Source organism: Baudoinia panamericana, assembly GCF_000338955.1.
Source record: "Baudoinia panamericana UAMH 10762 unplaced genomic scaffold BAUCOscaffold_6, whole genome shotgun sequence".
Lineage (NCBI taxonomy): Eukaryota > Fungi > Ascomycota > Dothideomycetes > Mycosphaerellales > Teratosphaeriaceae > Baudoinia > Baudoinia panamericana.
In genome coordinates, this window is record NW_006911262.1 from 778,603 (window position 1) to 804,177 (window position 25,575).

The 25,575-nt window shown below is 54.3% G+C and overlaps 15 protein-coding genes across 15 annotated transcripts; 7 read left to right on the forward strand and 8 right to left on the reverse strand.

Moving 5' to 3' along the window:
• Positions 1-282: 282 nt before the first annotated feature.
• BAUCODRAFT_48224 (uncharacterized protein) lies at positions 283-1,998 on the reverse strand (the record flags this gene model as incomplete). Its single annotated transcript, XM_007678026.1, has 3 exons — positions 283-456; positions 508-1,495; positions 1,769-1,998. Coding segments are annotated over 3 exons (1,392 nt in total), but the record flags the coding sequence as incomplete, so codon positions are not given.
• A 533-nt stretch (positions 1,999-2,531) lies between these two features.
• BAUCODRAFT_122518 (uncharacterized protein) lies at positions 2,532-3,718 on the reverse strand (the record flags this gene model as incomplete). Its single annotated transcript, XM_007678365.1, has 2 exons — positions 2,532-3,217; positions 3,289-3,718. 2 exons carry the CDS (start codon positions 3,716-3,718, stop codon positions 2,532-2,534), a joined length of 1,116 nt encoding a protein of 371 aa, XP_007676555.1.
• A 360-nt stretch (positions 3,719-4,078) lies between these two features.
• On the forward strand, positions 4,079-6,635 carry BAUCODRAFT_70344 (uncharacterized protein; the record flags this gene model as incomplete). The annotated part of the gene is made up of 4 exons (XM_007678118.1): positions 4,079-4,711; positions 4,787-5,808; positions 5,864-5,887; positions 6,212-6,635. The coding sequence occupies 4 exons, from the start codon at positions 4,079-4,081 to the stop codon at positions 6,633-6,635; spliced, it is 2,103 nt and encodes a 700-aa protein (XP_007676308.1).
• A 2,038-nt stretch (positions 6,636-8,673) lies between these two features.
• On the reverse strand, positions 8,674-10,061 carry BAUCODRAFT_108240 (uncharacterized protein). Its single transcript, XM_007678366.1, has 3 exons — positions 9,771-10,061; positions 9,564-9,705; positions 8,674-9,475 (listed from the first exon to the last, which is right to left on the reverse strand). Exons 1-3 carry the CDS (start codon positions 9,802-9,804, stop codon positions 9,007-9,009), a joined length of 645 nt encoding a protein of 214 aa, XP_007676556.1. The 5' UTR covers positions 9,805-10,061; the 3' UTR covers positions 8,674-9,006.
• Positions 10,062-10,432: 371 nt separating this feature from the next.
• On the forward strand, positions 10,433-11,219 carry BAUCODRAFT_33891 (uncharacterized protein). The gene has a single exon (XM_007677912.1). It carries the CDS (start codon positions 10,771-10,773, stop codon positions 11,161-11,163), a length of 393 nt encoding a protein of 130 aa, XP_007676102.1. The 5' UTR covers positions 10,433-10,770; the 3' UTR covers positions 11,164-11,219.
• A 118-nt stretch (positions 11,220-11,337) lies between these two features.
• Positions 11,338-12,456, forward strand: BAUCODRAFT_148121 (uncharacterized protein; the record flags this gene model as incomplete). The annotated part of the gene is made up of 3 exons (XM_007678367.1): positions 11,338-11,496; positions 11,552-11,696; positions 11,753-12,456. The coding sequence occupies 3 exons, from the start codon at positions 11,338-11,340 to the stop codon at positions 12,454-12,456; spliced, it is 1,008 nt and encodes a 335-aa protein (XP_007676557.1).
• A 270-nt stretch (positions 12,457-12,726) lies between these two features.
• Positions 12,727-14,481, reverse strand: BAUCODRAFT_33894 (uncharacterized protein). The gene has a single exon (XM_007677913.1). The coding sequence runs from the start codon at positions 14,204-14,206 to the stop codon at positions 13,052-13,054; it is 1,155 nt and encodes a 384-aa protein (XP_007676103.1). The 5' UTR covers positions 14,207-14,481; the 3' UTR covers positions 12,727-13,051.
• Positions 14,482-15,137: 656 nt separating this feature from the next.
• On the forward strand, positions 15,138-16,217 carry BAUCODRAFT_53243 (uncharacterized protein; the record flags this gene model as incomplete). Its single annotated transcript, XM_007678039.1, has 1 exon — positions 15,138-16,217. A coding segment is annotated over one exon (1,080 nt), but the record flags the coding sequence as incomplete, so codon positions are not given.
• A 448-nt stretch (positions 16,218-16,665) lies between these two features.
• BAUCODRAFT_479183 (uncharacterized protein) lies at positions 16,666-17,806 on the reverse strand. Its single transcript, XM_007678368.1, has 2 exons — positions 17,515-17,806; positions 16,666-17,466 (listed from the first exon to the last, which is right to left on the reverse strand). Exon 2 carries the CDS (start codon positions 17,448-17,450, stop codon positions 16,734-16,736), a length of 717 nt encoding a protein of 238 aa, XP_007676558.1. The 5' UTR covers positions 17,451-17,466; positions 17,515-17,806; the 3' UTR covers positions 16,666-16,733.
• A 309-nt stretch (positions 17,807-18,115) lies between these two features.
• On the reverse strand, positions 18,116-18,577 carry BAUCODRAFT_24286 (uncharacterized protein; the record flags this gene model as incomplete). The annotated part of the gene is made up of 2 exons (XM_007677805.1): positions 18,116-18,486; positions 18,538-18,577. The coding sequence occupies 2 exons, from the start codon at positions 18,575-18,577 to the stop codon at positions 18,116-18,118; spliced, it is 411 nt and encodes a 136-aa protein (XP_007675995.1).
• A 1,078-nt stretch (positions 18,578-19,655) lies between these two features.
• On the reverse strand, positions 19,656-19,988 carry BAUCODRAFT_47992 (uncharacterized protein; the record flags this gene model as incomplete). The annotated part of the gene is made up of 1 exon (XM_007678024.1): positions 19,656-19,988. A coding segment is annotated over one exon (333 nt), but the record flags the coding sequence as incomplete, so codon positions are not given.
• Positions 19,989-20,240: 252 nt separating this feature from the next.
• BAUCODRAFT_33896 (uncharacterized protein) lies at positions 20,241-20,562 on the forward strand (the record flags this gene model as incomplete). The annotated part of the gene is made up of 2 exons (XM_007677914.1): positions 20,241-20,486; positions 20,539-20,562. Coding segments are annotated over exons 1-2 (211 nt in total), but the record flags the coding sequence as incomplete, so codon positions are not given.
• Positions 20,563-21,031: 469 nt separating this feature from the next.
• On the reverse strand, positions 21,032-23,152 carry BAUCODRAFT_24288 (uncharacterized protein; the record flags this gene model as incomplete). Its single annotated transcript, XM_007677806.1, has 2 exons — positions 21,032-22,945; positions 23,018-23,152. The coding sequence occupies 2 exons, from the start codon at positions 23,150-23,152 to the stop codon at positions 21,032-21,034; spliced, it is 2,049 nt and encodes a 682-aa protein (XP_007675996.1).
• A 350-nt stretch (positions 23,153-23,502) lies between these two features.
• Positions 23,503-24,532, forward strand: BAUCODRAFT_479377 (uncharacterized protein). The gene has a single exon (XM_007678369.1). The coding sequence runs from the start codon at positions 23,854-23,856 to the stop codon at positions 24,424-24,426; it is 573 nt and encodes a 190-aa protein (XP_007676559.1). The 5' UTR covers positions 23,503-23,853; the 3' UTR covers positions 24,427-24,532.
• Positions 24,533-24,714: 182 nt separating this feature from the next.
• BAUCODRAFT_148129 (uncharacterized protein) lies at positions 24,715-25,416 on the forward strand (the record flags this gene model as incomplete). Its single annotated transcript, XM_007678370.1, has 1 exon — positions 24,715-25,416. One exon carries the CDS (start codon positions 24,715-24,717, stop codon positions 25,414-25,416), a length of 702 nt encoding a protein of 233 aa, XP_007676560.1.
• Positions 25,417-25,575: the final 159 nt, after the last annotated feature.

Genomic DNA, 25,575 nt, shown 5'->3' on the forward strand with positions numbered 1-25,575 from the left:
AGCACTATTATTCGCCAGCCACGACGCGATCGCGTTAGTCTCCGCTTCATCGTACATTCGCGCACTAGGACGCCTTTGCTGCCAATCGTCCATCGGCACCATCAGCGGTGGCATGCCGAGGTTGCCGCTCATCGACAAGCTTCGAAGCATCCCCACACTATCCCTCAGGCTGAAGCGAGGCACAGCGGACAAGTAGTCGCTCGATACCGGCGGATAGCTCGTAGGAGCTGCGGTGGGTTGCGGAAGGCTCTGGTTGTCGGTCTCGTACCCCAAAAGGCCCTCTACCTTGCTCATTAGAGGCTTGAGGTAGCGACTTTCTTTGCCGCGGATGCTTGACAGTTTTTGTAGGATGATATTGAGGTATTGTCTGCCTTCCAGGAACGTTGCGGACGTGCCGTCAGCGGTGCATCTGAGCACATCTGCTACACAGGCTGCAATGTCCGAGAGCTTTTGCTCCTGTGGAAGCGTTAGTGAGGTTCAAATTCTTCATAAATCGCTAGCGCATACCATTCCGATTCCGTGCGAGTCCAGTGCGAGCGCATTCGCTCCCGACGTTATCTGCACAACTTTCCGTGCAAGCTCGATCGGATAATCGAGCCTCATACCCGCCTCGCCCTTGCCCCATATCAAGCCATTACTAACGCCAACTTGCCACGCCAGAACATGTAGCCACTCCCGCGTCACGCTAATATCGAGATGCTGTGTCTCACTAATGTTGTCCAGTGCTAGTGCAGCCGCGTCAAGCTGCTTCTGCGTTTTCGCAAGCCACGCCTCGTCGCAGAGACTTTGTCTTCTCGAGCCGCGCCAGGCGGCTATGAAACTGTCGTCCACCGCGGAGAAAAGATTTGCAAGGTTGACAAAGCCGTTCAGCAGGTGCGGATCCTCACTCTCGAAGACGGCTGGCAGCTGAATGCTCGCATGTAGCCGAGTGTTCTTCCTTCTTTGTACGGCGTAAGCTCGCTCAGTGACGAACAGCAGCCAATACAGTCTCCGCCTCCACTGCGCCTCCTCCGGTTCTAGTCTTGCATACATATCGTCATCGTCCATGTTCAGGTTCTGGGCGAGCGTTATCGCTTCTTGCAAGTAGTACCATGCTTTCACGTGACTCTCGTGGTTGCCAAAGTAAGCGAAAAGGAAGAACGAGGTTATGCAAGGAAGCGTTGAAGAAGTCGCTACATAGTCGTAATTCTTCCGTTCCCGCAAGCACTCGTCGGCCAACAAATCGTCTGTATTAGCGTGAGGTAGTAAGGGCGGAGGCTGCTGGATTGATGCATCCAACTGAACGATGGTTGCCGCGCACAAGGCACATAGCAAGCAGTAGACATCTGGACTGATTGCACTTGCACTGGTGTACAGGTGAGGATCAAGATACACGTTGCGGTCGATGATGGGCATAATCGGGAACATGTGCCGGAAGAACAGTCGCGTGTAAGGTAGAAAGCTTTCAGTAGGCAAGCGAAGCGGCGGATTCGCAGGTTTCGTCGGTTGAATTACGCTTGGCAGTGCTGGCCCGGAGGGTAATGCGTCTGTTAACGTTGACCACGCTGACTGATGCGAATCTTCTCGATACAGAGAAGGCTGAAGTGGGAGCTGGGGTTGCTGTTGCGCATAGGTTGGCGCGGACGTCGGGGCCAGTTGGAAGTACTTCTGATCCGGCGCCACACTTGTAGGTGGGACGAACGCATGGTCTGAAGTCGGCAGCGCTGGATCTGGCTGTCTCCCGCCTGTAGGTGAAGACGTTGCGGAGTTCCATGCCCAATTGCCGAACGCACCATGCTGCTCCGGACTCAGTGGGCTTGTAGGATTCCGGCTCGCTTCATCATCGATATGCCGTAATGCATGCAGCACTCTTGCACTCCGCAAGCCTTTCGGGCCTTTCTTCTTCGGCGGCTGCAGGTATGCGCATCGTATCGAAGCCTTGCGACAAGGTGTGCAAGGTGAGCCGAAATCACACCGGACTTTGCGCTTCCGACAACAGTCACACGCACGTCGCACCGATACTGGCGACGGTGAGACGCGATCCTCGCCGTGGCTGCTGTTGTTTGACAGCCCTGGTTGCGCCGGCGTCAATGGTATCTGTCGTCTTTGTGTATCCGATGCCATCTTTTTCCACAGCACACAGTCAGCCTGTTCCGACTGTTTGCACCACCTCCCGCGCCGGCACTATACAAAGTAATGCGTGCGGTAACAGCGCTTGCGCAAGGCCACTTTGCAACGCAGATTGACGGCAGACATATGTCGGTGAAAATGTCGGCGTAACTGGTCGTGCGTACGTGCAGGCGGGCAGGGCTGTGAAATAGGCTGATCCAGACGCCGGGCTGGGAGCCGTTGGCGCATCGCTTGCGTGCGAAAATGCGGGGATTGCGCAGTGGCGCGCACGGCAGCGAGCCAATCTTGCCCGGTGCCCTACCTCGCAGCGCCATTCGCGGAAACTTGATATTCTCGGCTGGAAGACCGTTGCATTGTTTCAAACGCGTAATGCACTGATCAGGACTTGCTTGATGACTTGGGTCAACAGAGACAATTGTTGCTCATCCCGCTCCACTTGCTGCGGCTTGGGTCTGGCCCGGCGTCTGCTGCGGCGCCGGAGTCTCTTCAGTCTTCTCGATGTCGACAGCGCTGCTGCACTCGATGAAGTCTTCTAGCTCCTCGCTGACGGTCTTAAGCTTCTCCTTGACGCTCGTTACGCCTTCGAAGCCGACAATGTGCCGCGCAGGCGGGTTATCGTGGCCACCGATTGCGGCAACGGCATGCACCGTCTCTGCCACTAAGCGCTCCTTCATCGCCTTGCTCAGTGGCGGATACAGACTGGTGACCTCGTTACTGTGGAGTTGATCGCCAGTGGTAGGCTCTGCGCTTCCTTCCAAGCGGTCCAACAGACCCGATAGAATGTTTCGGAACAGTGGTGCCGGGTTGGTCTCTTCGGCGTATGCTGCCATTGGCGGAGCGCTTGTGATCTTGTGCGTCAACACGTTGATTTCAAGATTCGGCTGCACGATGCTCAGCTTGATGTTGAACGGTGCCACCTCGTAAGCCAAGCTGTCGCAGTAGCCTTCAATCGCCCATTGCGAAGCACAGTACATACTCAGGCCAGGCGTACCCAGATGTCCCGTGATGGCTGAGAGTAGCACAATGTGACCGTTTTTCTTCGCTCGGAAGATGGGCAAGGTAGCTTTTATGACGTTGATCGGGCCAAAGAAGACGCTCTCGAATTGCTCTGCGAGATCATTGCCATGTATGAGCGATAAGAAACAGACTCGAAATGCCTATGTATATGTTTTAACGCACCTTGCACCAAAGCCAGAGTCCTCTCGTTCTGGCTGAGCTCTTCAACCGTGCCGACAACCGTCTCACTGTGACAACAGAACAATATGTCTATCCGGCCGAAGTTGTGCACTGCTTCTGCGACCGCACTCTGGCACTGACCCTTCACTCTCACGTCCAAGGCCACGACACGCAGGCGTGCACGCCATGTCTCCTTGTCCGGCTGCGTGCCGACCTCCTCGAGAAACTCCTTGAAGTCGGCGCTACGCTCCTCGCTCTTCTCAAACTCGATCGGAAGCACGCCAGCCGTCACGTAATCGCCATGAGCCAGGAGATGCCGGATTAGGCTGATGCCAATCGGACCATTGGAGCAAGTCAGAAACCAGACTCGAGGCGCATTATGAGTGGGGAATTTGGGCTCGCGAGGCAATTTCAGCTCATCGCTCTTGGACATGCTTGTGTTGCAGCGAAGCCGCTCAAAGATTCAGGCTTGTTAACCATGCCGTCCTCGCCTGAGTCGAAGATTTATAGCCGGGAAGTTGCAGGAGCGAGGAGCATGAGCATGCGTACCGAGGAGTTCCAACAACGGGTTATGTGCGGGACGAGGCGGCCGCATGACGGAGCGGATTGCGGGCGATTTGAACATTTCAGGACAGCACAAATCGAAAATGATCCGGAGTCACTAGCGACATATAGTCGATGTCGAGGATTAGGCCTTACAGGGTAGCACTGCGATGATGGGACACACTACATCGCTACGCCGTTGACCTCACAAGAGTGTGAACATCCCTGTTTCGTTACTCAAGTCTTCTGAATGAACCAAGGCCGCATCCTATTCCTAGACGCCTACGACTCCTTCTCGAACAACATCGTAAGCCTGCTACGCGACAGCTTACCAGTCACCGTCGAGTGTATTAAGATCAACGATGCTCGCTTCGTCCTCAACGACGAAGCCTTCCGCCACTACCTTCATGGCTTCGACGCAGTTGTTGCAGGTCCTGGACCTGGCCATCCAGCCAACCCCGTGGATGTCGGAGTGATCGGGAAGCTGTGGAGTCTCTCGGATGATGACCTACTGCCGGTGCTTGGAATATGTTTAGGGTTCCAAAGTCTTGCCCTTGCCTTCGGCGCAAGTGTCCACCGTCTGCCACGCCCCAGGCATGGCCTGGTCAGGCAAATTGAGCACTGTGACAGTGATATCTTTGCAAATGCAGATGAACTCAACGCGACTCTGTATCACTCCTTGCACGTCCGGCTGCGCCAATTGGCAGAGCTCATACCATTAGCGCGGACAGAGGCTACCGCTGATGGCGATCCGATATTGATGGGCTTGAGACACCGCTCAAAGCCCTTCTGGGGTGTTCAGTATCATCCGGAGTCCGTATGCTCCAGTGGCGGGCCGGGGCTTGTGCAAAGATGGTGGGATGCTGTGCGCAAATGGAATGCGGTCAAGCGCATGGAGGGTTATCGGGCAACGACACCGAGTCAGGCAGAGTTTCGTTGTACCGATATATGCCCACAGCGTGCTCAACCCGCGCCTCGCAATGTGGGGTGGATGTCAGTGCAGCTTCCGCATGACTTTAACGTAGCGAGCCTTGTCAGTACCATTCGGAATAGTTGGGACAGGGAACCGTTCCTGTTGGAGTCAGGTTGCCGTGAAGGAAAGCCGATTAATTCGGAGACTGGCCGCTTCACCATCATCGGTATGCGTGGTCAGGGATCGCTGCAGCTGTGCTGGTCTACTGTGGATAAGGTGTTCATGGTCGCAAAGGGGGAGTGCACTATTTCGCGGTCTAAAGCGGACGCGCCGGATGCTTTCAGACTACTCGATGAGCAATTAGAGCAATACACGGCCACCGACGGTCTGGCAGAGGTACCCTTCTGGGGCGGCTTGGTAGGCTATATCTCGTATGAGGCTGGCTTAGCTACCATAAATGTGGCGCCAACCAACACTCCAGCTGTCCGGCCTGACATCTGGTTCGAGCTCGTTGAGCGATCGGTAGTCATCGACCACGTACTGAATGCGGCATACGTACAAAGCATAAAAGCGAAGGACGAGGTCTGGCTGTCGGAGATGGAGAGCCTACTTCGCCTTCCATATACACCACCTTTCACGCCGCCTGGGGTGGAGAGCACATGTACAGGCTGCATTGTAAGCGGTCCGGATCAGCATGACTATTGCCGCAAAGTCAGCGCTTGCCAGGATGAGCTACGTGCAGGCGAGTCCTACGAGCTGTGTCTGACCGAGCAAACTCTTGTACGCAACGCCGCAGAGCCGTGGTCGCTATATCAGGAGCTTCGTCATACCAACCCGGCGCCTTTCGGCGCCTATCTCCGCTTCCATGACGGAGGCGAAGTCGGACTCGATGTAATCGGCAGTAGCCCGGAGCGCTTTCTGTCATGGTCACGGAGTGGCAGATGCCAGTTCCGGCCCATCAAAGGGACAGTGAAGAAGACGCCAGGAATGACGAGGGAAGACGCGGAAGCAATATTGTTCTCTGAGAAAGAGCAGGCGGAAAACCTCATGATTGTAGACCTGATCAGGTGAGTTGCTATCACCGCTGTAGTAGGCTCAGTGCACCGCTGACTGTGAAATCAGACATGACTTGAGCGGTACCCCTGGGTATGTCACACCAACCCTTCTCACTACCATCCTCATTGTTGAGCTGCCGCCACTGCCACCGCCATAGCACGATTTTCTCTGTTGCCGATAGCGGGACGTGCGTTGTCCAGGCAACACCTGCGAACATACCCTCTGTTTCTCACTGTTGCCGTTGGGCTGCTCTCACCGCCATCGCAGATTATAGCGTTTCGATGGAGGTCGCAGCGGGCACAATCCAGGCGGTCCTGCCCGTGGTGCAATGTCCTTTCCCAATTGTTGCTCGCTGCTAATGAGCGGCTGTCATGGCCATCAGAGGATCGAACGTCTCACTAACTGCTGGAATAGGTCACACAACGTAAGCTGCCCGAAGCTTATGCAGGTGGAGGAGTACGAAACGGTGTTCCAGCTTGTCTCTGTTATTGAAGGTGACATTGATCGGTCTGTTTCGCCAATGGCGGCATTGTCGGCCTCATTACCACCTGGCTCGATGACTGGTGCGCCGAAGAAGCGCTCTTGTAAGATCTTGAGGCGTCTAGAAGGTGTGGACAAGCCTAGGGGTTTGTATAGCGGCGTGGTAGGCTATCTTGAGGTAGGCGGTGGCGGTGATTTTTCGGTCGTCATCAGAACAGCTTACAAGTGGTTCGGTGAGGACAGCTGGCACGTTGGGGCGGGAGGGGCAGTGACGGCTCTATCGGATGAGCAGGCGGAATGGGAGGAAATGTTGGCGAAGCGCCAAAGCCTGCTTGATGTGCTTCTGGGAGCTACTTAATCCGTCTGTATTTTGCTGCAGAGCGGCTTCGGTTTGGGAGTCAGAGGATGTTAGTCCTCCATAAAAGCCTCTTCACAAACTGTTTGAGCCAGCCTTCCTCGCCAGAGTTCATCCGCTGCTTCTCCGGAAGCATTCCATAAGTCATCACAACCGGCTCGTGGATGCCTCATTAAAACGACTCACCATCTTCTTAAGCAGAGGCGGACAGTAGCTGGAGCGTCATGGTTCAGGTACGATGTCCGATTCGAGTACGTGGATGTCTGTGTGAGCTTCAGATTCGGAGCGAACGAATCTTTTGTGAGGCTCGGCAAAATAGATCTGGAGAATGACGAACCTGATTCAGATCGAGTAGATAGGTCGGAGGATCGAAGGTTCTACCGATCGAACTAGTTACGATTATGTGGGTTCCTAGCGACTGAGCCTAGAGAACGCCGCATCCGAGCTGAATGTTCGTGATAAGTAGATCGGACTGAACCTGGAAATAGATATACCACAAGGTCCAGCGACCGCGGTTCGCCCCAAGCTCTTGACCGTCAATTTGGCGAAAAAGACGGGCCGGATGCTGGTCAGGTGACTTTCGTGATCGCTCGCTCGTTCGTTCGGGGGGTCCGATCGATCTGATCGATAGTAGCACAGTTCGAGCAGATCCTACCTACTCAACCTAGACCATGCCAGATCCGAGTTGGGCATTTTCGGGTGGAGGATAACTCCGTCTTCTGCATATATATCTCTTCCATTGAGTCTGCCGTAGTTTTCCCGACAGAACCATCACGCACACCACACAAAGACTCACCACATATTGTGGGTATATGAATGTTCAGACGACTCCATAGAGCAGCCTCCCCTTCCCCCAGTTGTGTCTATGGCCAGGCGTTGTAGTGTTGCGTCATGTTGAGGGTAGAATCCATGGTCTTGGCGCTCGGTTCCGCGCTGAAGCTGAAGCATGTAGCTGCGCGCCAGTGTTCAGCTTCGATCAGAACATTGCGCATAACACGTACGCAATGGTACCACAACATGGCCGAGACATGGTTGCGTTGCTCTTGCCTGCCATGCTGTTGCAGACAACGGCCGGTTAGAGAGCAAGGAAGCGGAGCGCTCAGCGTGGTTGGCGTGATCCCCAATTTGACCGTACAGCAGGCCATCCGGACTTGTAAATTGGGCACGCACAGCGAGACGAGCGAAACCACTCGTAGAGCCACTCAGCGCACGGCCAATGACTACAGCAGCGCCATGACTTCTGCAAAAGGGCGTTCGGCGAAGCGCCCGCGTCGTACGTTTGCGCAGTATCGATCCCGAGAGCACTGGCTGAGGTGGCGCATATGCGATACATCCTCGGACACGGGTTGGAACAGCCCTGACACGAGAACTCTGACACCAGCACGAGCCCAACCGCTATGGTAGCATCAACTCCCAGGCAGGCGACCGTCAGAGACATCTGTTTGCAGGGCACGCCACAACATGGATCCCGACACAAACATTCATGTCCACGCAGCTTGGGACATGTGGGAGGATCGCTGCGAAAGTCGGTAAGGCCACCGAGAAACGGTGTATTACCGTTGGTGCCAGTGGCAGCTGGTACGATCCCGGAGACTAGGCCGTGCGAAGTTTCCAGAGTAGCCTACGCTTCGGTAGGGCAGGGCTGGAGACCATCCAACGAGCCATCCAGCGAGGTACAACATGGACGAAGGCGACAGAATCAGACGAGCCGTACGAGCACTCATCCGCAGCTTATTGCTCTGTTGACAAAAATGATGCGGTATACGAGCCACGTGTGTTGGCGTGTCCGCCAGACCAGGCTGCGCTAGAGAAGGTCATAGTCCAGGTAATACAAATTCTGCATTCTCCCCAGCAATATATGAGATGTAATATAGCGGGTGCTTCTCCCACGTTGTTTCCCACTGTTCTGTTAGCTGTACTTAGACCTTTCTCTTATGGCTTTCAACGCCTGGGCATGTCGGCTAATCAGGCGGGCTGTTGGCCTGTCGCGGTCGAGATATCCAGCCGAGCACTGCTTGTCTGCGTGGTTTGCAACGGCTCGGCGCCTCGATCGGCTCATGCAGCACTGTTTGATCTTCTACGCCAGTGCTCCAATTGTTGCAGGATGATTCGCTCAGCCCCGAAGCGAGACCCCTTCAAAGACACTTGATCATGGCGCTTGTGCGGAACCCTTGCCAGCCTGTTAAAGGTCAAACATGCCCAGGGGCTAAAAGAAGAAACGTCGCTTTTGTCATTGAGAGCTCTATCCAAGCGCTCATGGGTATCTCTTTGCCTACATGACCACCAGGCCGTTGTCGATTCATGCCGCAGACGCCGGCGCTATGCTCCCAAATGCAGCCGCTAACAAGGAACACGCGGGCCGCTATAGTATGGGTTACCAGAAGCGCCATACCAGCAGGATGAGGATGACAAGCCCGAGCGCACCGAAAGGACCGTACTGCTTCAATAACAGCTCCCAGTTAATCCTAACGGCTGCGCGCTTGTACTTGGCACTGTCCTCTCGAAGCCTGGAACTCATGTCACCCATCTTCTCCAAGCTGTCGCCACGGTACAGCAGGTCCTCAATGTTTTTTGTCATAACTTGCGTGACGTCCTTGAGCTCATCGTTCAGCCGGCTTAAGTTATCAGTGGCTCGGCTGTCCTGGTACGTCTTCTTCGTTCGCTCAATAAAGCGCTCAAACTCCGAGTACTGGTAAGGCCGTAGCTGCGGGGACAGATAGTCGTCGCGCTTGTACGATGTCTGAAACTCGGCGCGAATGTCCTCTAAGAAGGTAAGGGCTAGCTTCTTGGGGTAGGCTCTTTCGGTGATGGCTATGTAGCAGAGCTGATCGTTTAGGACATAGCTACTGTGTGTTAGTCTGCATCTCTCGAGCCTGGACACGAAATGCGATATTCGCTCTGACTGTCGGGGATCAGGCGGCGGAGACGCACTGCATGGTGTACTTTACGCTTTCTATGCTCGCTCGAGGTTCGGAGGTGGGCGTGATTCGTTTGACGACCTGCCGAATCTGTTGCTTGAGCTCGCCGAGCTCTTTGATCTGCTGGTCATCCACTGACGCGACGAGTACTAAGCCTGTCAAGTCCGTGAGTCGTTGGGTTGACTCAGCGGCCGCAAGGTCGGTAATGCGACATACATACCGTCCAGGCGGACAATCTGAGTTGTGAAAATCATGTTGACGGGAGCGACAGAATCATCCAATGCCGATATGGGAATGCCGAGGATGTCGACTGCGTTGACGGTTACAGGTTGTCTGCTTGAACGAAGCCCAAAAACAGCGGGAAGTCGAGCAGCCACCCGCGTCTTGTGGCTGCCCAAATGGAGATGCGGCCTTCCTTCATTCCCACCCACTCTCACAAAGCAGCGATCACGCTTGAGAGAAATATCAGACCCTCTGTTATAAAGCGTCCATATTTGCTCCCATAGAGCTGCAGCGGACGTATGATCAAGCACCTGTGGTTGACCTTCCCAACAGAGTTCTGCAAACTGCCCGCGCCACCCTCGCTTACGCTCACGGTACGATGTGCCTCCTCTACGCAGTCCAAACCAGTCTCATCAATCCACTCACTGTGTACAAGATGTTGCAATGTACTCGAGATCTTAGTCTCTGCATCCCATAGTTGAGAATAGAGAAACTTTGCAACACCATACTCCAATGTTGCTGGGGCATGGGAGTACACAAACAGGACGGATACACTTCGTAGATCAACCAATGGATATCAACACCTAAGCCGAAGCACTCTTCACACCCTACGTTGGCCTTCGCAAGGGGAAGCACTCGCGGACCGGGCTGAGGCTGAAGCTCAAAGGACCACGAGCAATTTCGTGGTTGTCGCCTTGGTAGTTGAACCTGCACACGGCTGACCAGACACGGGCTTACTAGGTGCTAGTATCAAGTGTCTTAGACATGCAAAGTTGCTATAAAAACATATCTAGCTCATGAGACACGGCTGGACGTCCGCTTCTCCCTCCGTATAGACGTAGGAATCTACCATCATCATCTAGCAAGAATTCGTGTGAGATGGCAGCTCAGCAGAAACGCATGCTCACGAACGAGAAATCGCGACTTGGCAAAGTTGATATGGTTGTAGGTTCACTGATCGCCCGCCACTTCGTGGATGTACTTACAACCGGCAGGCAATGCTACAGAAAGAAGGTGCATGGTCCAACCTTTCCGAAGAGACTCGCCAGCAACTCTACTCGCTACTACCTACGCCAGAGGCTGGTGAGGCAACTCATGATAAGAACGTCAACCCACTCGACACTGCTTTGCGGCCTCACGTTGAAGAGGCTTTACGTGTCTGGCAGGAAGACTTAACGTGCGGTAAGCATGGTAAGAAATGGCGAGAGGAGGCAATGAACGCTGGAAAGGATCGAAAGGAAGGCAAATTTGATGAGGCAAAGGAGGCTGATAGGGAGCAGTATTGGGGCACAGTGAAGGGCGTCGAGAATGTTCGGGCCCCCAACGAGACGAGTGGAAATGTTAAGGAGGCCGCAGGCGCAACGAGGCAGGCCAAGGAGGAGGACGATTGAAAGAATGAAGCGGTTCTGTAACCAGAGCAGAATAGCAACGTGTCCAAATTCTATAGCGATGGTATTGAGTGTTTCAGCATTCACTTTAGCAGCAAAATGGTTGGCATGTATCGAATTCGATACGCCACCTCAAGGGTTTTTGCTTACGCGCTCCGACCTCGACACTGCATCTCAATGCCACCTACAACATCCCAACATCGTCGCACGCACAATCTGCTCTTAATCAATAAGCTATTGGATCAGCGTGATGCTACCTCGCCGTTCACGCTGGTACTCGATAGTCTCGAGCAGTCTGCAAGACCGCTAATTGCAGAGTATGTTCGCAGAGCGAAGGTACGCAGTCGTTTGCCGAGTGACGGATGTGCAAAGATTGACGTTGTAAGCCAAGATTACAGGAGTGCACGTATTCTTCGTCTCATCTGAAACGCTTTCGAAGCCTCTTAATGTGGATGTCTTTGTAGAAGCATGGAATCAGACTTTGCAATCATGGGAGAAGTCCCTACAAAATGAACTCCGTAGACTGCAAAGACGAAGTATGTTCGGACAATGCGTCGTCGCTAATATAAGACTCGAGCTAACTGCTTTGCAGGATGTCTCATTGTATTTGACAGCCTCTATCAACTCTGCGCCACGCCAGACTCCAACAACCTCCCGGCCCTGCTCTCCTCCTTCATCGGTCCGACAACTTCACTCCTTGCCGTGTACCATACTGACATTGGGCGCCCGAGCGCGAGGACCCCGCTACATCAGAATGTCTACGCTCCAAGCCCGCTGACGCTGCTGCGGTATCTGGCTACGACCGTCTGTACGGTACATTCGCTACACCATGTCCTGGAGCGCAAGACAGCACGAGATCGTAGCCATATCGAGCCCTCCTTTGGCCTTGCGGAAGGTAAAGAGGGAGTGCTGCAAAGTCTTGGTGCCAATGGTTCTGAAGGGGTGGTGCTAGAGATGGAGCACCGTCGAAAAAGCGGACGTGGAATCAGAGAGTGGTATTACATGCCTGTTGTAACTTACCGGGACGGTCCCGAAGGGTCTGGAGCCAAGGATAGAACAGCCGTGATGCTACTCGATGATCATCCGTTGTACCGTACGCCTGAACACGATCGTGCTGCTGAACCTAGCGAGGCGGACGGTACGTTCGAGCTAGGACTTACCGCAAAGCAGCGGCAGGACAGGGATGGTGTCGTTCTACCTTACTTTGATGCTCAGACGGGCGGAGGAGAAGGTGGCAGAATTCTGTATGACATGGGCAGCGAGGACGACTTCGATGAGGAAGAAGATGAGATCTAGGACGCGAGGTCTCAGACCTGCCCTCCAAGCATGCCTTGGTGCATATCACCAGTCATCTTCCTCCCACAAGAGGTATGCATCGATCGCCGTGGTGTAGTGAGCCTGCAACCATGGCGGCGCGCATATGCTTGCCAAGGATTTCTGACATGACCGCCATATTGTACGCTCCTGTAGCCCCACGAGGCTGAGAGATGTGAATGCAGTGAACCCATGCCTACGCGAATGGTCAGAAGAATCTTATGCAGCGGTTCATCGAATATCACACTTGCATTGCGTGCAGACAGTGGCGTTTCGTGTCAGCAGAGCCGATCCATCATGCCAAGGCCGACCGTCTCGGAGGTGGGAAAGTTGGATCCTGCTGCTTCGCGATTCATATTCGTCATCCAAGGTACCTAGCAGTAGCGTTGTACCGTGACGCCTCACAGTATCGTTACTGGTCGTGTCAGTCACGACGAGCTTCCTAGCCAGTGCTCCCAGATCGTCCCGAATCATGCGGCTTGTCATGTTTACGCCTAAAGCTGACACGGCCTACAACCTTGGATGGTCTGCTGACACCTCACATCCTAATAAGTATGGTGCGAAGGACAAAATAGTGTCAACCGGCATTGATTGGCAACGCACTTGCGCTGCTACCAGGCGTAGTCGGAGTGGTTCCGCTACCGGTAAGGTTTGCGCGACTCTTCTTGCGTCTTTTCTCCTCCTTCCTCTTCTCCCTCTCTGCCTTGGCATTCGCAGCGGTCTTCGCTTCAGAGAAGACCGGAGGTGGCGTAGGTGCCTTTGCTGGGGAAGGCGCAGAAGCTACAGATAAAGGGTGGTTCGACTCAGTAGCGTTTACTGTCGCAGCTATTGATGCTTCCTCGTCTGCCTTCCGCTTCTTGACGGCTGTGAGAGTGGAAGTGAATCTGAAGCTTCCAGGCTCACCAATGATTGGGTTTTCGTCCATGAACTCCTCGCCAAATTGGACGCTCATCTGTAAGCTTTGCGCGAGCAGTCGAGAGCCCTGTGGGTCGTTAATTACAGCTGTGCCGCTAGCATGGCTCTCAGGTGCGGCGGAGCCGGAGCGCACAGAGCTGTTATCGATGCTCACGCCTGGGGCAACGCTGCCCTCGCGTGACCTCGTCGGCGAAGCTTGGCTCGAAGCAGTGGTGGCCACCGGTTTGTTTGTTGGCGGCAGATACGTGTAACCGGTGGCAGGCGTAAAAGATGGCAGATCCTTCGCCTTGCCAAACGCTTTCTCCAGGCTTGACATGGCAGAGAGCATCCTGTTGCCCACTACATCGGCTACACTGGGCGCCTGGTACGCATTCTCGTTGACGATATAGTACGTCCCTCTGGTTTCTGTCTTAGGATATGGCGTGCTTGGGTCGATACCCTCTATCCTCTCGTCCAAGCGTTCTTGCTTCCTGATCACCCAGACTGCGCTATTCTCTCCTGCAGGCGCACCCACAGCTTGTTGAGGCACACCAGCAATGACATATTCGAGGCCCGGCCTTTCACGTAGCCGATCCTCGAATCCTTTTCGGTCGTGTACGAGTGCATAGAAGTCCGGATTTACCTCTGACTGTAGAAAGAAGAGGCCATTCTTCGAGGAGTGATCAAAATACTGGAGAGTACTGAAGTAGCGATGGATCATCCGCTCTTCCATAGGATAGCGTGGATGTGGCACGTTGTTGTCCGCCTCCATCCACCATTGAATCACTTCATCACGACGCGCTACGATCTCGTCGAGTGGCGCGTGGGCGGCTGCCATGATGCCTGACTGCACTAATTCAGTCCGTACAATAGAACTGTAATGGTGCTGCAAGTCCCTCCAGCAAGCTTAACCATCCATCACCGGGAAAGTGCATGTACGAAACATCGTCCACTACCACAGCTGCTGATGTGTGGCTCGAGAATGCTGCAAGCGTGAAACATGAGGCGCATTCACGAACGGCCGGTCAGAGCTTCCGCAATCGGCAGCCTCGGCGTTTGACTCTTGACTCGCGCCCACCTCGAAGACTCCATGCTGACAAAGCTCAGTTGGTCTGGTCGGGAAAACATGGTTACCGTTCCATCTCCGTGAACGTCTCGAGCATGAGTGGAAATGGTCGAGCTCACCTTCGTTAACCATTACGGCGGTGAGACGCCGAAACGAAGGCGTCTTGCTAAAGCGTGTGACGCCTGCAGAGCGCGCAAGGTCTGTGCTCGTTCGGTCCGACGCCTCTTGCCTGTGCGAGTCTGATTCTGTGTACCAGAAACGCTGTATACATTTCGCGGACAACGACAAGCTTAACGGAGATGACGAACTCGACCATGCGAACGGTGATGCGGAACACCATGGAGAAGAGCGATCGCCTTCCGCCGTGAGCCCACCCGCAGTGACCGCGGCAGCGGCAGACGAGCAGCAAGCCAACCGCGCATCCGGCTTCACCGCGCAAGCACGGCCGGCATCTGCTGGACCGAAGCGCTTCTTCAGCGACTTGAACCCGGAGGCTACGTTCTTGGATCGCCAGCAATCAGACGGCGACAAGGAGCAACGGCCACCCAGTGAAAACATTGGCGTCTGGGTTGACCGGCGCGAGTGGGATGAATTCATCCGACAACGCGACAAGAACGCGAACGAAACTCGCAGCGCAACGCAGCTAACCTATCAATATGGCATGAGCGGCAGTCAGCGGCCACATTCAAGCGTTCTAGCTCCGCTTATCGATCTCTACTTCAAGAAGATCCATCCCATTCTGCCACTCGTAGATGAGAAAGAGTTCCGAGAGCAGTATGACTCTGGAAATGTTTGGGAACCTTTGGCACACGCCATGTGCTTGGTCGCTGCAAAGGACCCTGACGCAGCGGTCCATCTCAAGATCCACCTGTCTCCATCGACTCTCCCGCCACGAGAGTTCTGCAGTCGGTTGTATGCGTCTGTGTTAGGCTATCTGAAGGCCCCTTGTCAATATGACAAAGTCACGCTGATCCGTATATTTGCGCTTGCTTCGCTCCACAGTGAAGGACAAGATGGTGCAGCAGAGTCGTCGATGCTGCTGTCTCAAGCAATGCACCACGCTCAGACACTTGGCATACACCTTGGACAGCAGTCAAGTAACCGGCTAGAAACCGGCTTACCGGCGAAGCGGCTCTTCTGGTGCCTGTGGGTGCTCGACCGTATTAATGGCTGCATCGATACCCGGCCCGTTATCATGAGCGACATCGATATAGCCATCGACGGCTTCGCGCCTGGAGAGAGCGGCTATCCGGCATTCGAGGCCTGGATCCGTATTACTGAATTGCTCAACAAGATCTTATCGTTCTACCGCCCGCACGTCTCGCTGGACAACACGGGCTGGGAGGATGAATATCCTGGTCTGGAGGAGATATTCGACGAGACTGCAGCGTGGCAACTGCCATCAAGCATTCTCGTAACGTTGCATCTGTACTATCTGACCGTCGCCGTGCTCTCCCATCGTTCCCGCGGCGTCAAGCAGGTACCTCGTGCGACTTACTCGGCGGTAAGGCAAAGGCTATGCGCTGGCGAGATCATCCGAGTGATGGAGTCGGACTACGCCAAAGAAGTGCATGCACTGCCTTTCATTCCCTACTCGGTATCACTTGCCCTGTCAGTCTCCTACCAGCACCTGCGGCAATCACAGCTTCAGCATCAGCAGGAAGACGCGTGCGTGGAGTTCCGTAAGTGCACCAAGATATTGCAGAACCTGCGGCGAGTCTGGGGCTCAGCAGACACCATGGCCGCTCTTGCTAGCAAGGTGCAGCGGCAGATCGAGAAGGCGCCGTTTCTTGCTTCGTTCCGGATTACGCGTGAGGCACAGCGAAGAGCTGCGGATAATGCCAAAGAAGCGCACCATGTGCCCTGTACGCCAGCATTGAACGGCGTGCGGACAGGTCTGCTTGATGCGCTTCCTACGGGCGACGCGGTGCCTGCCGAAGCGACGAATGCAGAGAGGCACGTTACCTCAGCGGTGGATCAGCCTCCAGGAAACCGCGTCGCCGACGGTGGGCTAAAGCTAGGTCTGTTTGACGGCATGGACGATGTTTTCACCATGTATCTGGATCCCAACTATCCCCTCAATCTCGACGACCTCTCGTTCCTGGACGATGTGCAACCGTTCGACTACAACAATGCCGGCCTGGAAGGTCCGAACAGATGGTAAAGAAATGTCTAAGGTCGCTACTGCCGGTTAAGCAAATACAGTAAGATCGAAGTAGATGTTACCTATTCAAACAGAATTTCGCTAAGATACCAAACCCGGAGTATTCCAATCAATCCTGCCGTTAGTGCGAAAGATCTACGACTCTTCCTCTTCTTCTTCCTCTTCTTGCTCACCGTTCTCCTCCTCGTGGTCCACCCCGTTCGTCTTCATCTGATTTGCACCCTCGTCGGCATCATCTTCCCGATCCTTGCGCTCCTCGACCTTCTGCTCCGCCTCTTCGACGATCGGCTCAACCGGCTCGTCTCTCGCATCCGGCACGCCTTCCGGGTCAACGTGCCACTTCTGCACCGTCATGATTATGTCCACAGCCAATTGGCCGTTCTTCCTTAGCGCATTTTCCCAATGTGATGGGATACCCTTGTCACCAACAACCAGCATGCGCGCAACACACTGCACGAGCAATTGCCGCATAGGCGACTCGAGCTCGGTGTTGGAATAGATGTACTGTACCCGGCGCAGACCAGGCCAGGTGTTGGTATCGTGGTACCAGCGGCGGACGGCGTCAAGCACGTCAAGGATCAGCTTCTTGATCTCCCACTTCTCGGCCATAAGGTATAGGTCGAACAACGGGCTGAGGTCTTTCTCCTCCTTCGGGTGTGGAATCGCGTCGGAGTAAAGCCAGCCAACGAAGAGGCGGAAGGGTTCGTCATCGTCGTCCGGCAGGCCGTAGACATGGTTCTTGCTGCCTTCCTTGTTGTAGAAGATGTTGCGGAAGAAGCGGCTTCGGTAGCAGAGCAGCTTCTCGTGAAGCACCCAGTGCGTGTTCTCTTGACCGACGTAGATATCGACCATGTCACGGGAGAGAAGCCTAGCTGTCTGTCAGCTCGTCGTAGCCGTGCGGTGGAGTAGGACGTGCCAAGCACATACTCATGAAGCGGTCGGTCTCGTGGTTCCGCCATTGTGTGATGCGATGCGATGCGATGCGCTGTGGCAGTGGCTCGTTCCAGAGCGGATAAGACTTGGTCAATTGCTGCCCGTGGATTACGCGACAATGGTTCTCAGGCTTTCAGGAGTGGATCGATTACAGCACTGGTGCGCCAGGTGATAATGTATAAAGTGCTGCCGTCAGGAAGACGTCGCAGACAGCTGCACGCTCTTTATCGGAAGGGCTGCCGGACGATCAACGCCGAATGGAGGCTGGGAAGTTGGCCTTCCACATGGCCTACCTTTCGTCATTGTACAGCCGTTTCACGCTAAAAGCCTGCAACTCGCTAGCGCGAACATGGTCTGGACTTCCATCGATGCCGACGTGGAATGGATTCTGAGAGTCTGCGGACACTTGCAATATTCACTACGTAGGGGCGTAGAGACGCAAACTGTGCGTGCTATATACGAGCGTCTTGCTGGCATCAGTTGCAACTGTAGCAATCGCCATATTGATCGCCGTCTTGATCGCTAGATGAACTACTCTTGCCACTGCACTTGCGCGACGCCTGCCTGGAATACCTGAGGTTGCATTATGCAGAAGACTTCTGCACTTCTACCAATTCGGGACTGATTAAGTCCTCGTCAAAGACGCCGCCCCCATGAATGTTGCGCTGGTGCGCGCTGAGCTTGGGCACGTAGCTGCGCTCTATGATTAGCGATACTGCTCGACGTAGGTTTTGCGGCCCTACATACCTGGCGAGGAGCTCGCACGTAGTGGTAAGTAGCCTGGCCAGGGCGAGATGGGGCGTGCTGCATTCAGGCCCTTCGATTGCTGGGCGTAAGCCGATTACGACTGCGCCGGTGTACGCCGCGTTGGTACCGAATACGACCACGTTCAGCCCATCGCGAGTGTCTTTCGCTGCGCTGATGGTGTCGCTACCGAGCAGGAACTCGGCGTTTGCTGGGAATGTCAGCAGGCGTGCAGAAAGCTATACCAGATGGGGCGTCGCACCAATGATCTGCTTGTGAAGGCTGTCGAAGTCTGTCGCCATGTTGTGCATGAGACTGGATGATATTGATGGCTTGACCGTAGCTTGAATACTAATCCAGGACGGAGTTTGTCTCTGCTGGATGTTTGCGAAAAGGTGTGAGCGAGACTTATGGAGGTTTGTGGTCCAACTTCAAACAAACAGGCAGTCACGACGCTTGGACCCTTGAAGGCTTATAAGGAAAGAACCACCCACGCGGTCCCAGAACGAGCGTGAATGTCGAAGCTCCTGTGTAGGGCCTCTTGAGCTTCGATGCTTGTAATCTGATTGCGAATCAAAAAACTGCACTTTGAAGGAGAATCGAATGGACATCCACCCCCATGCATTTTCGGAATAAAAGCACTGCCGTGTGGCCCTGGAGTGGGTATCGTTGTTCGACGCTTTGGAGCGGTTAGACGTGCTCATCCTGAGATAGCACAGACGTAACATCTTCCTTCCGATTCTTTTCAGGTACAGGATCTGCACCGTGGTGACGGGTACCAAATACATCCGCGATTCATACTTCTGGTATTCTCTTGCTCATTTGCATTGCCAACATCGAAATCTAAGACTAGAACAGATTTGCAGATCCTTGGATCGATATTCAGGTACGAGAGGGCAAAAGGTCAACGGCGACGGTCGAGGGCTGCTGACCGGCTCCTTGCATTCAGTCAGCGCAGGCAGGTTCACTCTATGCTGTCGTAGGTTGTGCTCGATCTGTGAACCGAGATCGAGCGACTTCCCATGACAATCTGGAGCAGCGTCATCGCTATTCCTTGCCAGTCGCGTTGTGTGGGTAGCGAATACAGGCACTGAAGGTGGCGCAAGGCACCATGCATTCGAGTCCGAACAGGCCTAGCCCGAAGACTGACACCATGAGACGTACGGCCAGAGTTCGTCACAGGTGCAGATTTCTCTGCTCTGGTCCGAATTAGGTGTTCAAAGCTTCATTCATAACATCCGATCAGCCAATGTGCGGGCTGGGGCCTGGTGGTCGTCTGCCGTCTTCATTATCCACCCCTATCACGTTCCGCTGGTCGTCCAAAGATTGCACCTCCGCTTCTTCGCTCTTTGCGACCTTAGTCGAGATATCATCATCCTTGCCCTCCTGTTCCTCTGCCAACTTCTTATACTTTCGCCTTGCTTTCTTGCTCGCGCTAGCCTTCTTCGCCCGCGCCCGCCCAGTTTTGATCGCAGTCCGACTCTGATCGCCGTTCTCCAGCTGATCGAGCTTCTCTGCCAGAAGCTGCCTTGCAAACTTCCGGTTCAGTTCGCGGCTACGAGTCTCCTGACTCTTGACAACGATACCTGTAGGGATATGCTTGATCTGTACTGCGGATGAGGTCTTGTTGATCTTTTGCCCGCCCGGTCCCGAGCCTTTCAAGAAAGACTCCGTTATGTCCGTCTCGACAATCTTGGGACGTGGCGGTAAAGCAGTCTCATGGAGTCTACAGGCCGTGGTGAAAGTTCGAAGCTGCTCAGCTCGCAACCCTTTCCATCCCCGTGCCAGCCTCTGCAGCATGCTCCCGACATGAACAACCTCTTATACAGTCACATGTTCATTGTTCATGATGGTTCAGGTACATGCTGTCTGGAATCCGGGGATCTCAGGAACAATCTCGCTTGTGCCGAGCCTAACAAGCCTTTCTAGTGTGGCTTCTCTCCTTTCCTTCCTACATGTAATGTAGAGGCGCAACAGGCATCCGAGCCATACTATCATCCGGTGAATGTGCGCTGCAAACAACCATGAGTCTTTACAATGAACCACTCCTCCAGCTGTTCGCCGCCGCTCTAATCATAATGATGGCCGCTTTCCTCCTGCTTCAGCGAGCCGAGTCGACCGAGTTCGTCAAGTGGTTGCAGAAGAAGAACTACCAATATGAAGTCACGTTCGCTTTATACATGTTGACTCCTACAGAGAAATTCATCTTCAGTATGCGCCCTTCTGCCCAATAATGTTCGCATCTGTACTGATCGCCCTGCAGACTCCATCCTCTTCCTGACGCTAGCCATGTTTACGATCGCCGTGACGCTTTACCTACCCAGCCATATAGTCGAGGTTAGTCGGAGAGCATACTGGTACGTTGTTGGCGACATGGCTCTTACGGACATTGGAAGTACGGCGAGTAAGGCTTCGGAAGCCGTGCTAGGTGCGGCAACAGATTTCGCAGAGACAGCATATCAGGCTGCAGTCAACACTGCTGTTGCAGCTCAAGCGGCTGTCAGTCAGGCCGCTGAGTCACTGGGGTGGGCTTAGGACAGATACCGTGAAGGCTTTAGCATGGTGTTTGGCGCTGCGTGGTCACGAGCCGGGGGGTGCACGATGTGGCAAACTCCACAAGCTCCACAAGCCACGGCAAACGGACAGGCGTTACGACACTCAAGCGGTAGCTTTCATTGTGGTTGCCACATTCTCCTGGGCTGGACATGTGCAAGATACCCCACTAGGCGTCGATCGGTAAACCGTGGAGAATGACTTTATACCATCACTCTTCCTACCTCTACCACAGAGTCACTCCAGATTTGTCTCTTGACCTCGTAGCTGAGGATGGAGTGATCTTGATACATCATGAGGAGACGCCACCGCTTCTTCTCTTCCAGCAAGCCTTCCGTTCCCTGCAGGGGACCGACAGCGATGCCATGCAGTGGCGCAAACGGGCGCTGGTTCTGCATCTCTTGATGAGCAAACGGCAGTATACACTCAACTCTTATCGCATAGTCCGTCTTCGGCCGATCGAGATGCCCGCGCATCTCTGCCGAGTACTTCGTAGAAGCAGCTAGTTTGGTAAGCGACAGCACGACCGCACGACCTTTTTGCGAAGCGAGCACAACGACGCCAAGAGCCGGTATGTATGCGTTCATATTGAGGCGGTCAAACACATTCAGGTAAGCGAACTGGTTTTGGATTGCCTGCCGGAGAGGGTTGGCCATGCCGACCATGGGCGGGGAGAAAGGACCTGGATGCAGCCGCTGGTTAGAAGGCTGCAGCAGGTACACGTTCTTGACCGATGCGTGCAGGATCGGACAAGGTAGATCGTGGCATATGCCCGTCTGGTGGTAGAAGTAGGGTTGATTTCCAAAAATGCGCCTGCCTCCATAGACGTTGTTGAATGACACGGTGTCTTCCGTGCCTTCATCATCAGGGTCGCCGTCATCTTCGACGAGATGCACAATATCGTCATCGTATTCATCTTCTATGTCACCTTCTGGGTCATCATCGGGTACGGAAGACAGAACCTCGTCATCAATAGCTTCCGCCGTCTGTGCTACCAGTTGCTCCACGATCATCTCGATTGCATCCCTTGGTGTTTGGGCATCATGGTCAACAGTAGCGCCTATGCCTGGAGACCCTGGTTCGAGAGAGCCGTTTTGCCGTTCATGCTGGCGAATGTGGTCAGGCGCCTGCCTTGACGTGCGCACACCATTCTGTGTAAAGGCGAGCGAGTTGTTAGGTACTTGATCCACAATCTCACTCAGGTCCCACATCCGAACGTCACCTTTAATGCCCGGCAAGCTTTGGCCTTCGGTGAGACCGACTGCGGCGTGCAGCGTGTCTTCCAAGAGGAAACTTCGCCTGTCCAGAAACATGATCGCCCAGCCAGCGTTAAGCCTGTCGAAACCGCCACCTTGACCCAAGTACGATCGCCCGAAGCGGAACTTCTGTGTTGTAGGCGTGGCATCAGAATGCAGGTCCATTATGCGGCAGTATCCGCCGATGTCGGTAGTGAGCAGCCATCGTGCTTCCGGGTCATCGCCTGTATTACAGAATGATATGTAGGGCACGTTGGTTTCGCCGTTAATGACACGCTGTGTCACGTCCATCTGTCTGCTTGGCCGTCTCTTCGTAGAGTGAGGACCAGGCGCCCGTAAGCCAGTATCCGGTAGTTCTTCCTGGTTGTGCGATAAGTCCGGGTATGACGGATCGTTCGCTGCGTGCAACAACCCGAATTTGAAAATCCGTACTTCATGCGCATTGGAGCTGGTAGCCAGTATGCGAGCCTGCGTGTGGATCGACAAGCCCCAGGCGCTGATGCTGACATTCTCTTGGAAGAAGGGTCTCACTTCACTAGCCCGTAGGGGAAGAGTATTGTCAGACTCTGCTCGTCGCGTTATGGCCTGCGAGATGTGTCGCACCAGTACCATCTCCACGTCTCCATCATCTCGGACAGTCGCCAGGACCTCATCCGTGCCAAGGTGGTGGACAATGAGATTATTTATCGTATGCGGCTCGCGCGGATCAAGGAAACCTGTTAGATCGGGCCTCGTGGGCTGAGACGGTACAATCAAGACTGGTAGGCTAGACACCGCTTGCGCAGGGTATTGTGGCACGTAGACATAAACATCTTGACCATATGCTACGAAGTACAGATTTTGTTCCTGGGAGAGACCAGTCTACGAATGGATAGTCAGTCCGGAGAAGCAATACAGAGCGATTTGGTTGCGGGTCGAGTGTGTGCCACGCACCAGGTTACATCGCCATTGTCTTATGGGTGGCAAGTCATCGTAGTCATGCCGACGGCGTCGCTTCCCAAAGCGGTCTTCGAGGTTCTGTACGCCAGTGGCGGTTACTGAAAGCTCCTCGAAGTTCCGTTTACCCATATCTCTGTGCCACTCCGCTCGGACAGGCGGTCTCCTTCCGGTCGAAGCAAAGTCGGCGCAGATACTTAAGCGGTTGTAGCATCAACAGGTTGTCTTTGAATGTTGCACCACCTCACGCACACTCTTCAAGGGCGCACAGATCATACCAAGCGGCAACTCGCACCAAAGCTCTCGAGGAGTGGCTTTGGAAGCCGCTCCCTCGGCTCGTTCCGCAAGCTTCCAATTCTTGTCGTGAAGGAGAACACTTTCTTCTTGCTCGCCATCAGGACTGCTCTTCAGCGACGTCGCTATTGGACGTTTGAACTAGTGTGGTGGGAACGTCGGGATGCTCGTGGAGCTTCCACGGCGCTGGCTTAGCGTCAATGTACCTCATGTGCAGCGCCGGCGCGCTCCTGCATGGTGGGAACAATGGCAGCGTTCGTGCAACACCGGCTACGCAGCTTGTCCGACAGCTGGGACCTTCCTCTTCCTCGCGTTATCACCCTGGCGAATAGTATTGCGAGTTCACTAGCGGCCAATTGCCTTCCGTCTGTTGCCCGAGCTCATTGTCGCCGTCGTACAAACCGCTAGGCGAGAGCCTGCAGAGCTGGAGGCCGCAGGAAGATGACCCATCCTTGTGCATCTGACCAGGTTGCGCCGTCTTATTGTCTCGACGTGACGAGTCCCCAAGAGAACCTCGGAACAACTGCCGAACACTGCTAATGCGAACACTATACCCTCCTCAGCCTGAGACACCTTTGAGACAAGATCTTTCGGGCTCATTACGCTGCGCTTTCCAAACACTGACAACTTCCTCCACCTCACCCATCAGACACGGGCGAAATGCTATCCTGCAGCGGTGCGGGCGTCATCTCCCAATCCTATGCGCTCTTCGCTGTGTAACACAATGCAAGCTCGACGCATACGGTAATGCACTACTTCCTCGGTTTCATGCAGCTGTTTGCTTCGCATCCCGCTTTCCCTTCCTTTCCCTGCTTGCTGCCGTGCTCACCAAGCCAGATATCGGCAGTATCATACAACATTTCTGCTGTACGACCTACCATTTATCACCAATCTTCATATTACGCGAGCTTCCGGCTGAACTGTCTACATCTTGTCACAACATCTTGCATCTGGCGAAGCACAGAACACTACTCTGCAAAGCATGCTTCCGCTCGCCTTTTAGTCACCGGAATCTGCCGTGTCATGGGTGGCGGCGGTGCTGTTTGTCTTCATCTCTACGCGAATTAGACTGGAGGCTGCTCCGTCACTGTTCAGACGTTGAACAAAGCTAGACTGAGGCCCGGCATCCTGCGCTTCCGAAAGCAGTAGCGCATTTCTTCTGTGCTACGTTGCAGGTTTCCCATACCGTCGGCTCATTGGCTCGGTCCTGGCTCCTATGATCACGCTGGATTCTTGTCGCACTTATCACTCGTTCATGCGAATCCCTCTGGCTGACTTGCGCGACTGTCACCTAGCGTGTTCCAGCTCGCCAGCACCACCCTATTATGAAGGTCTCCAGGCACCAGGATGATTTGGCTGACGGCCTACAGCGTAGCTTGAAACTGAACAGCGAATTCAGGATGGCGTCACCCAAGCAGACCCAGACGCCTCGAGCAGTCGCGAGAGGCAAGGCTTCAGCCCTAATAGCGGAGTTTGAAGAGTCCGGTTCCTCGTTTGGCAGTCTGTCCAAGTTTCGTGACCTTCATCCGACTGCGGCTGTACTCCTTTTTACACCTATTATCGTCCCGACAGGGTATCAAGGCACTCACGGTCAGCAAAGTCTGCAAGTGGCAATGGATTTCAAAGCACCCGCGACTTCTGGTTCGAAAGACGGACACTGCGACACTGACCCGTTCGAGACGCTTGGCCGGGCGATGAGCAAACAACACAATCGCATCATGCATGTGCCGTTTGTGCCGAGTGTCGGCTTCACGAAGACGCACGAGGCCTTCTTAGCTGCAGGAGACGCTGTCCTCGTCGTGTCGTGTGTGCCGGAGCAACTGACTGGAGGAGAAAGGTCGAGCATCGAAGCCATCTTGGCTAAGCAGGTCGAATTCGGCAGAGCGGTAGCAAACAGTCTGAAAGCGAGAGCGCGCCAAGTACCCTTCACCACGTTCAGCTTCGGCAGTGACGACTGGCTGAACGAGATCGCTCAAGGACTCAACCACGTCTGGGTTGGCGACAAATACAATGCGGACTCGATCGAAAACATCCTTACGCTACTTTTCGACGTCAAGGCTCCCAAGGCGGAGCCAGCCCCAGCAAAATCTGCTCAGTCATAGGCACGGAGGTGCATGGTACAGCTATCCTCGCGGGCATGTCTACTGGCTTGCCCTATCAATTTGTGAGCGTTACAACGGCCTATGTCTTGCTTCATTGATGTGCTTAATGACCAGAGGGTGAGTACTGATATACTCGACAACGTCATACAGGGACATGGG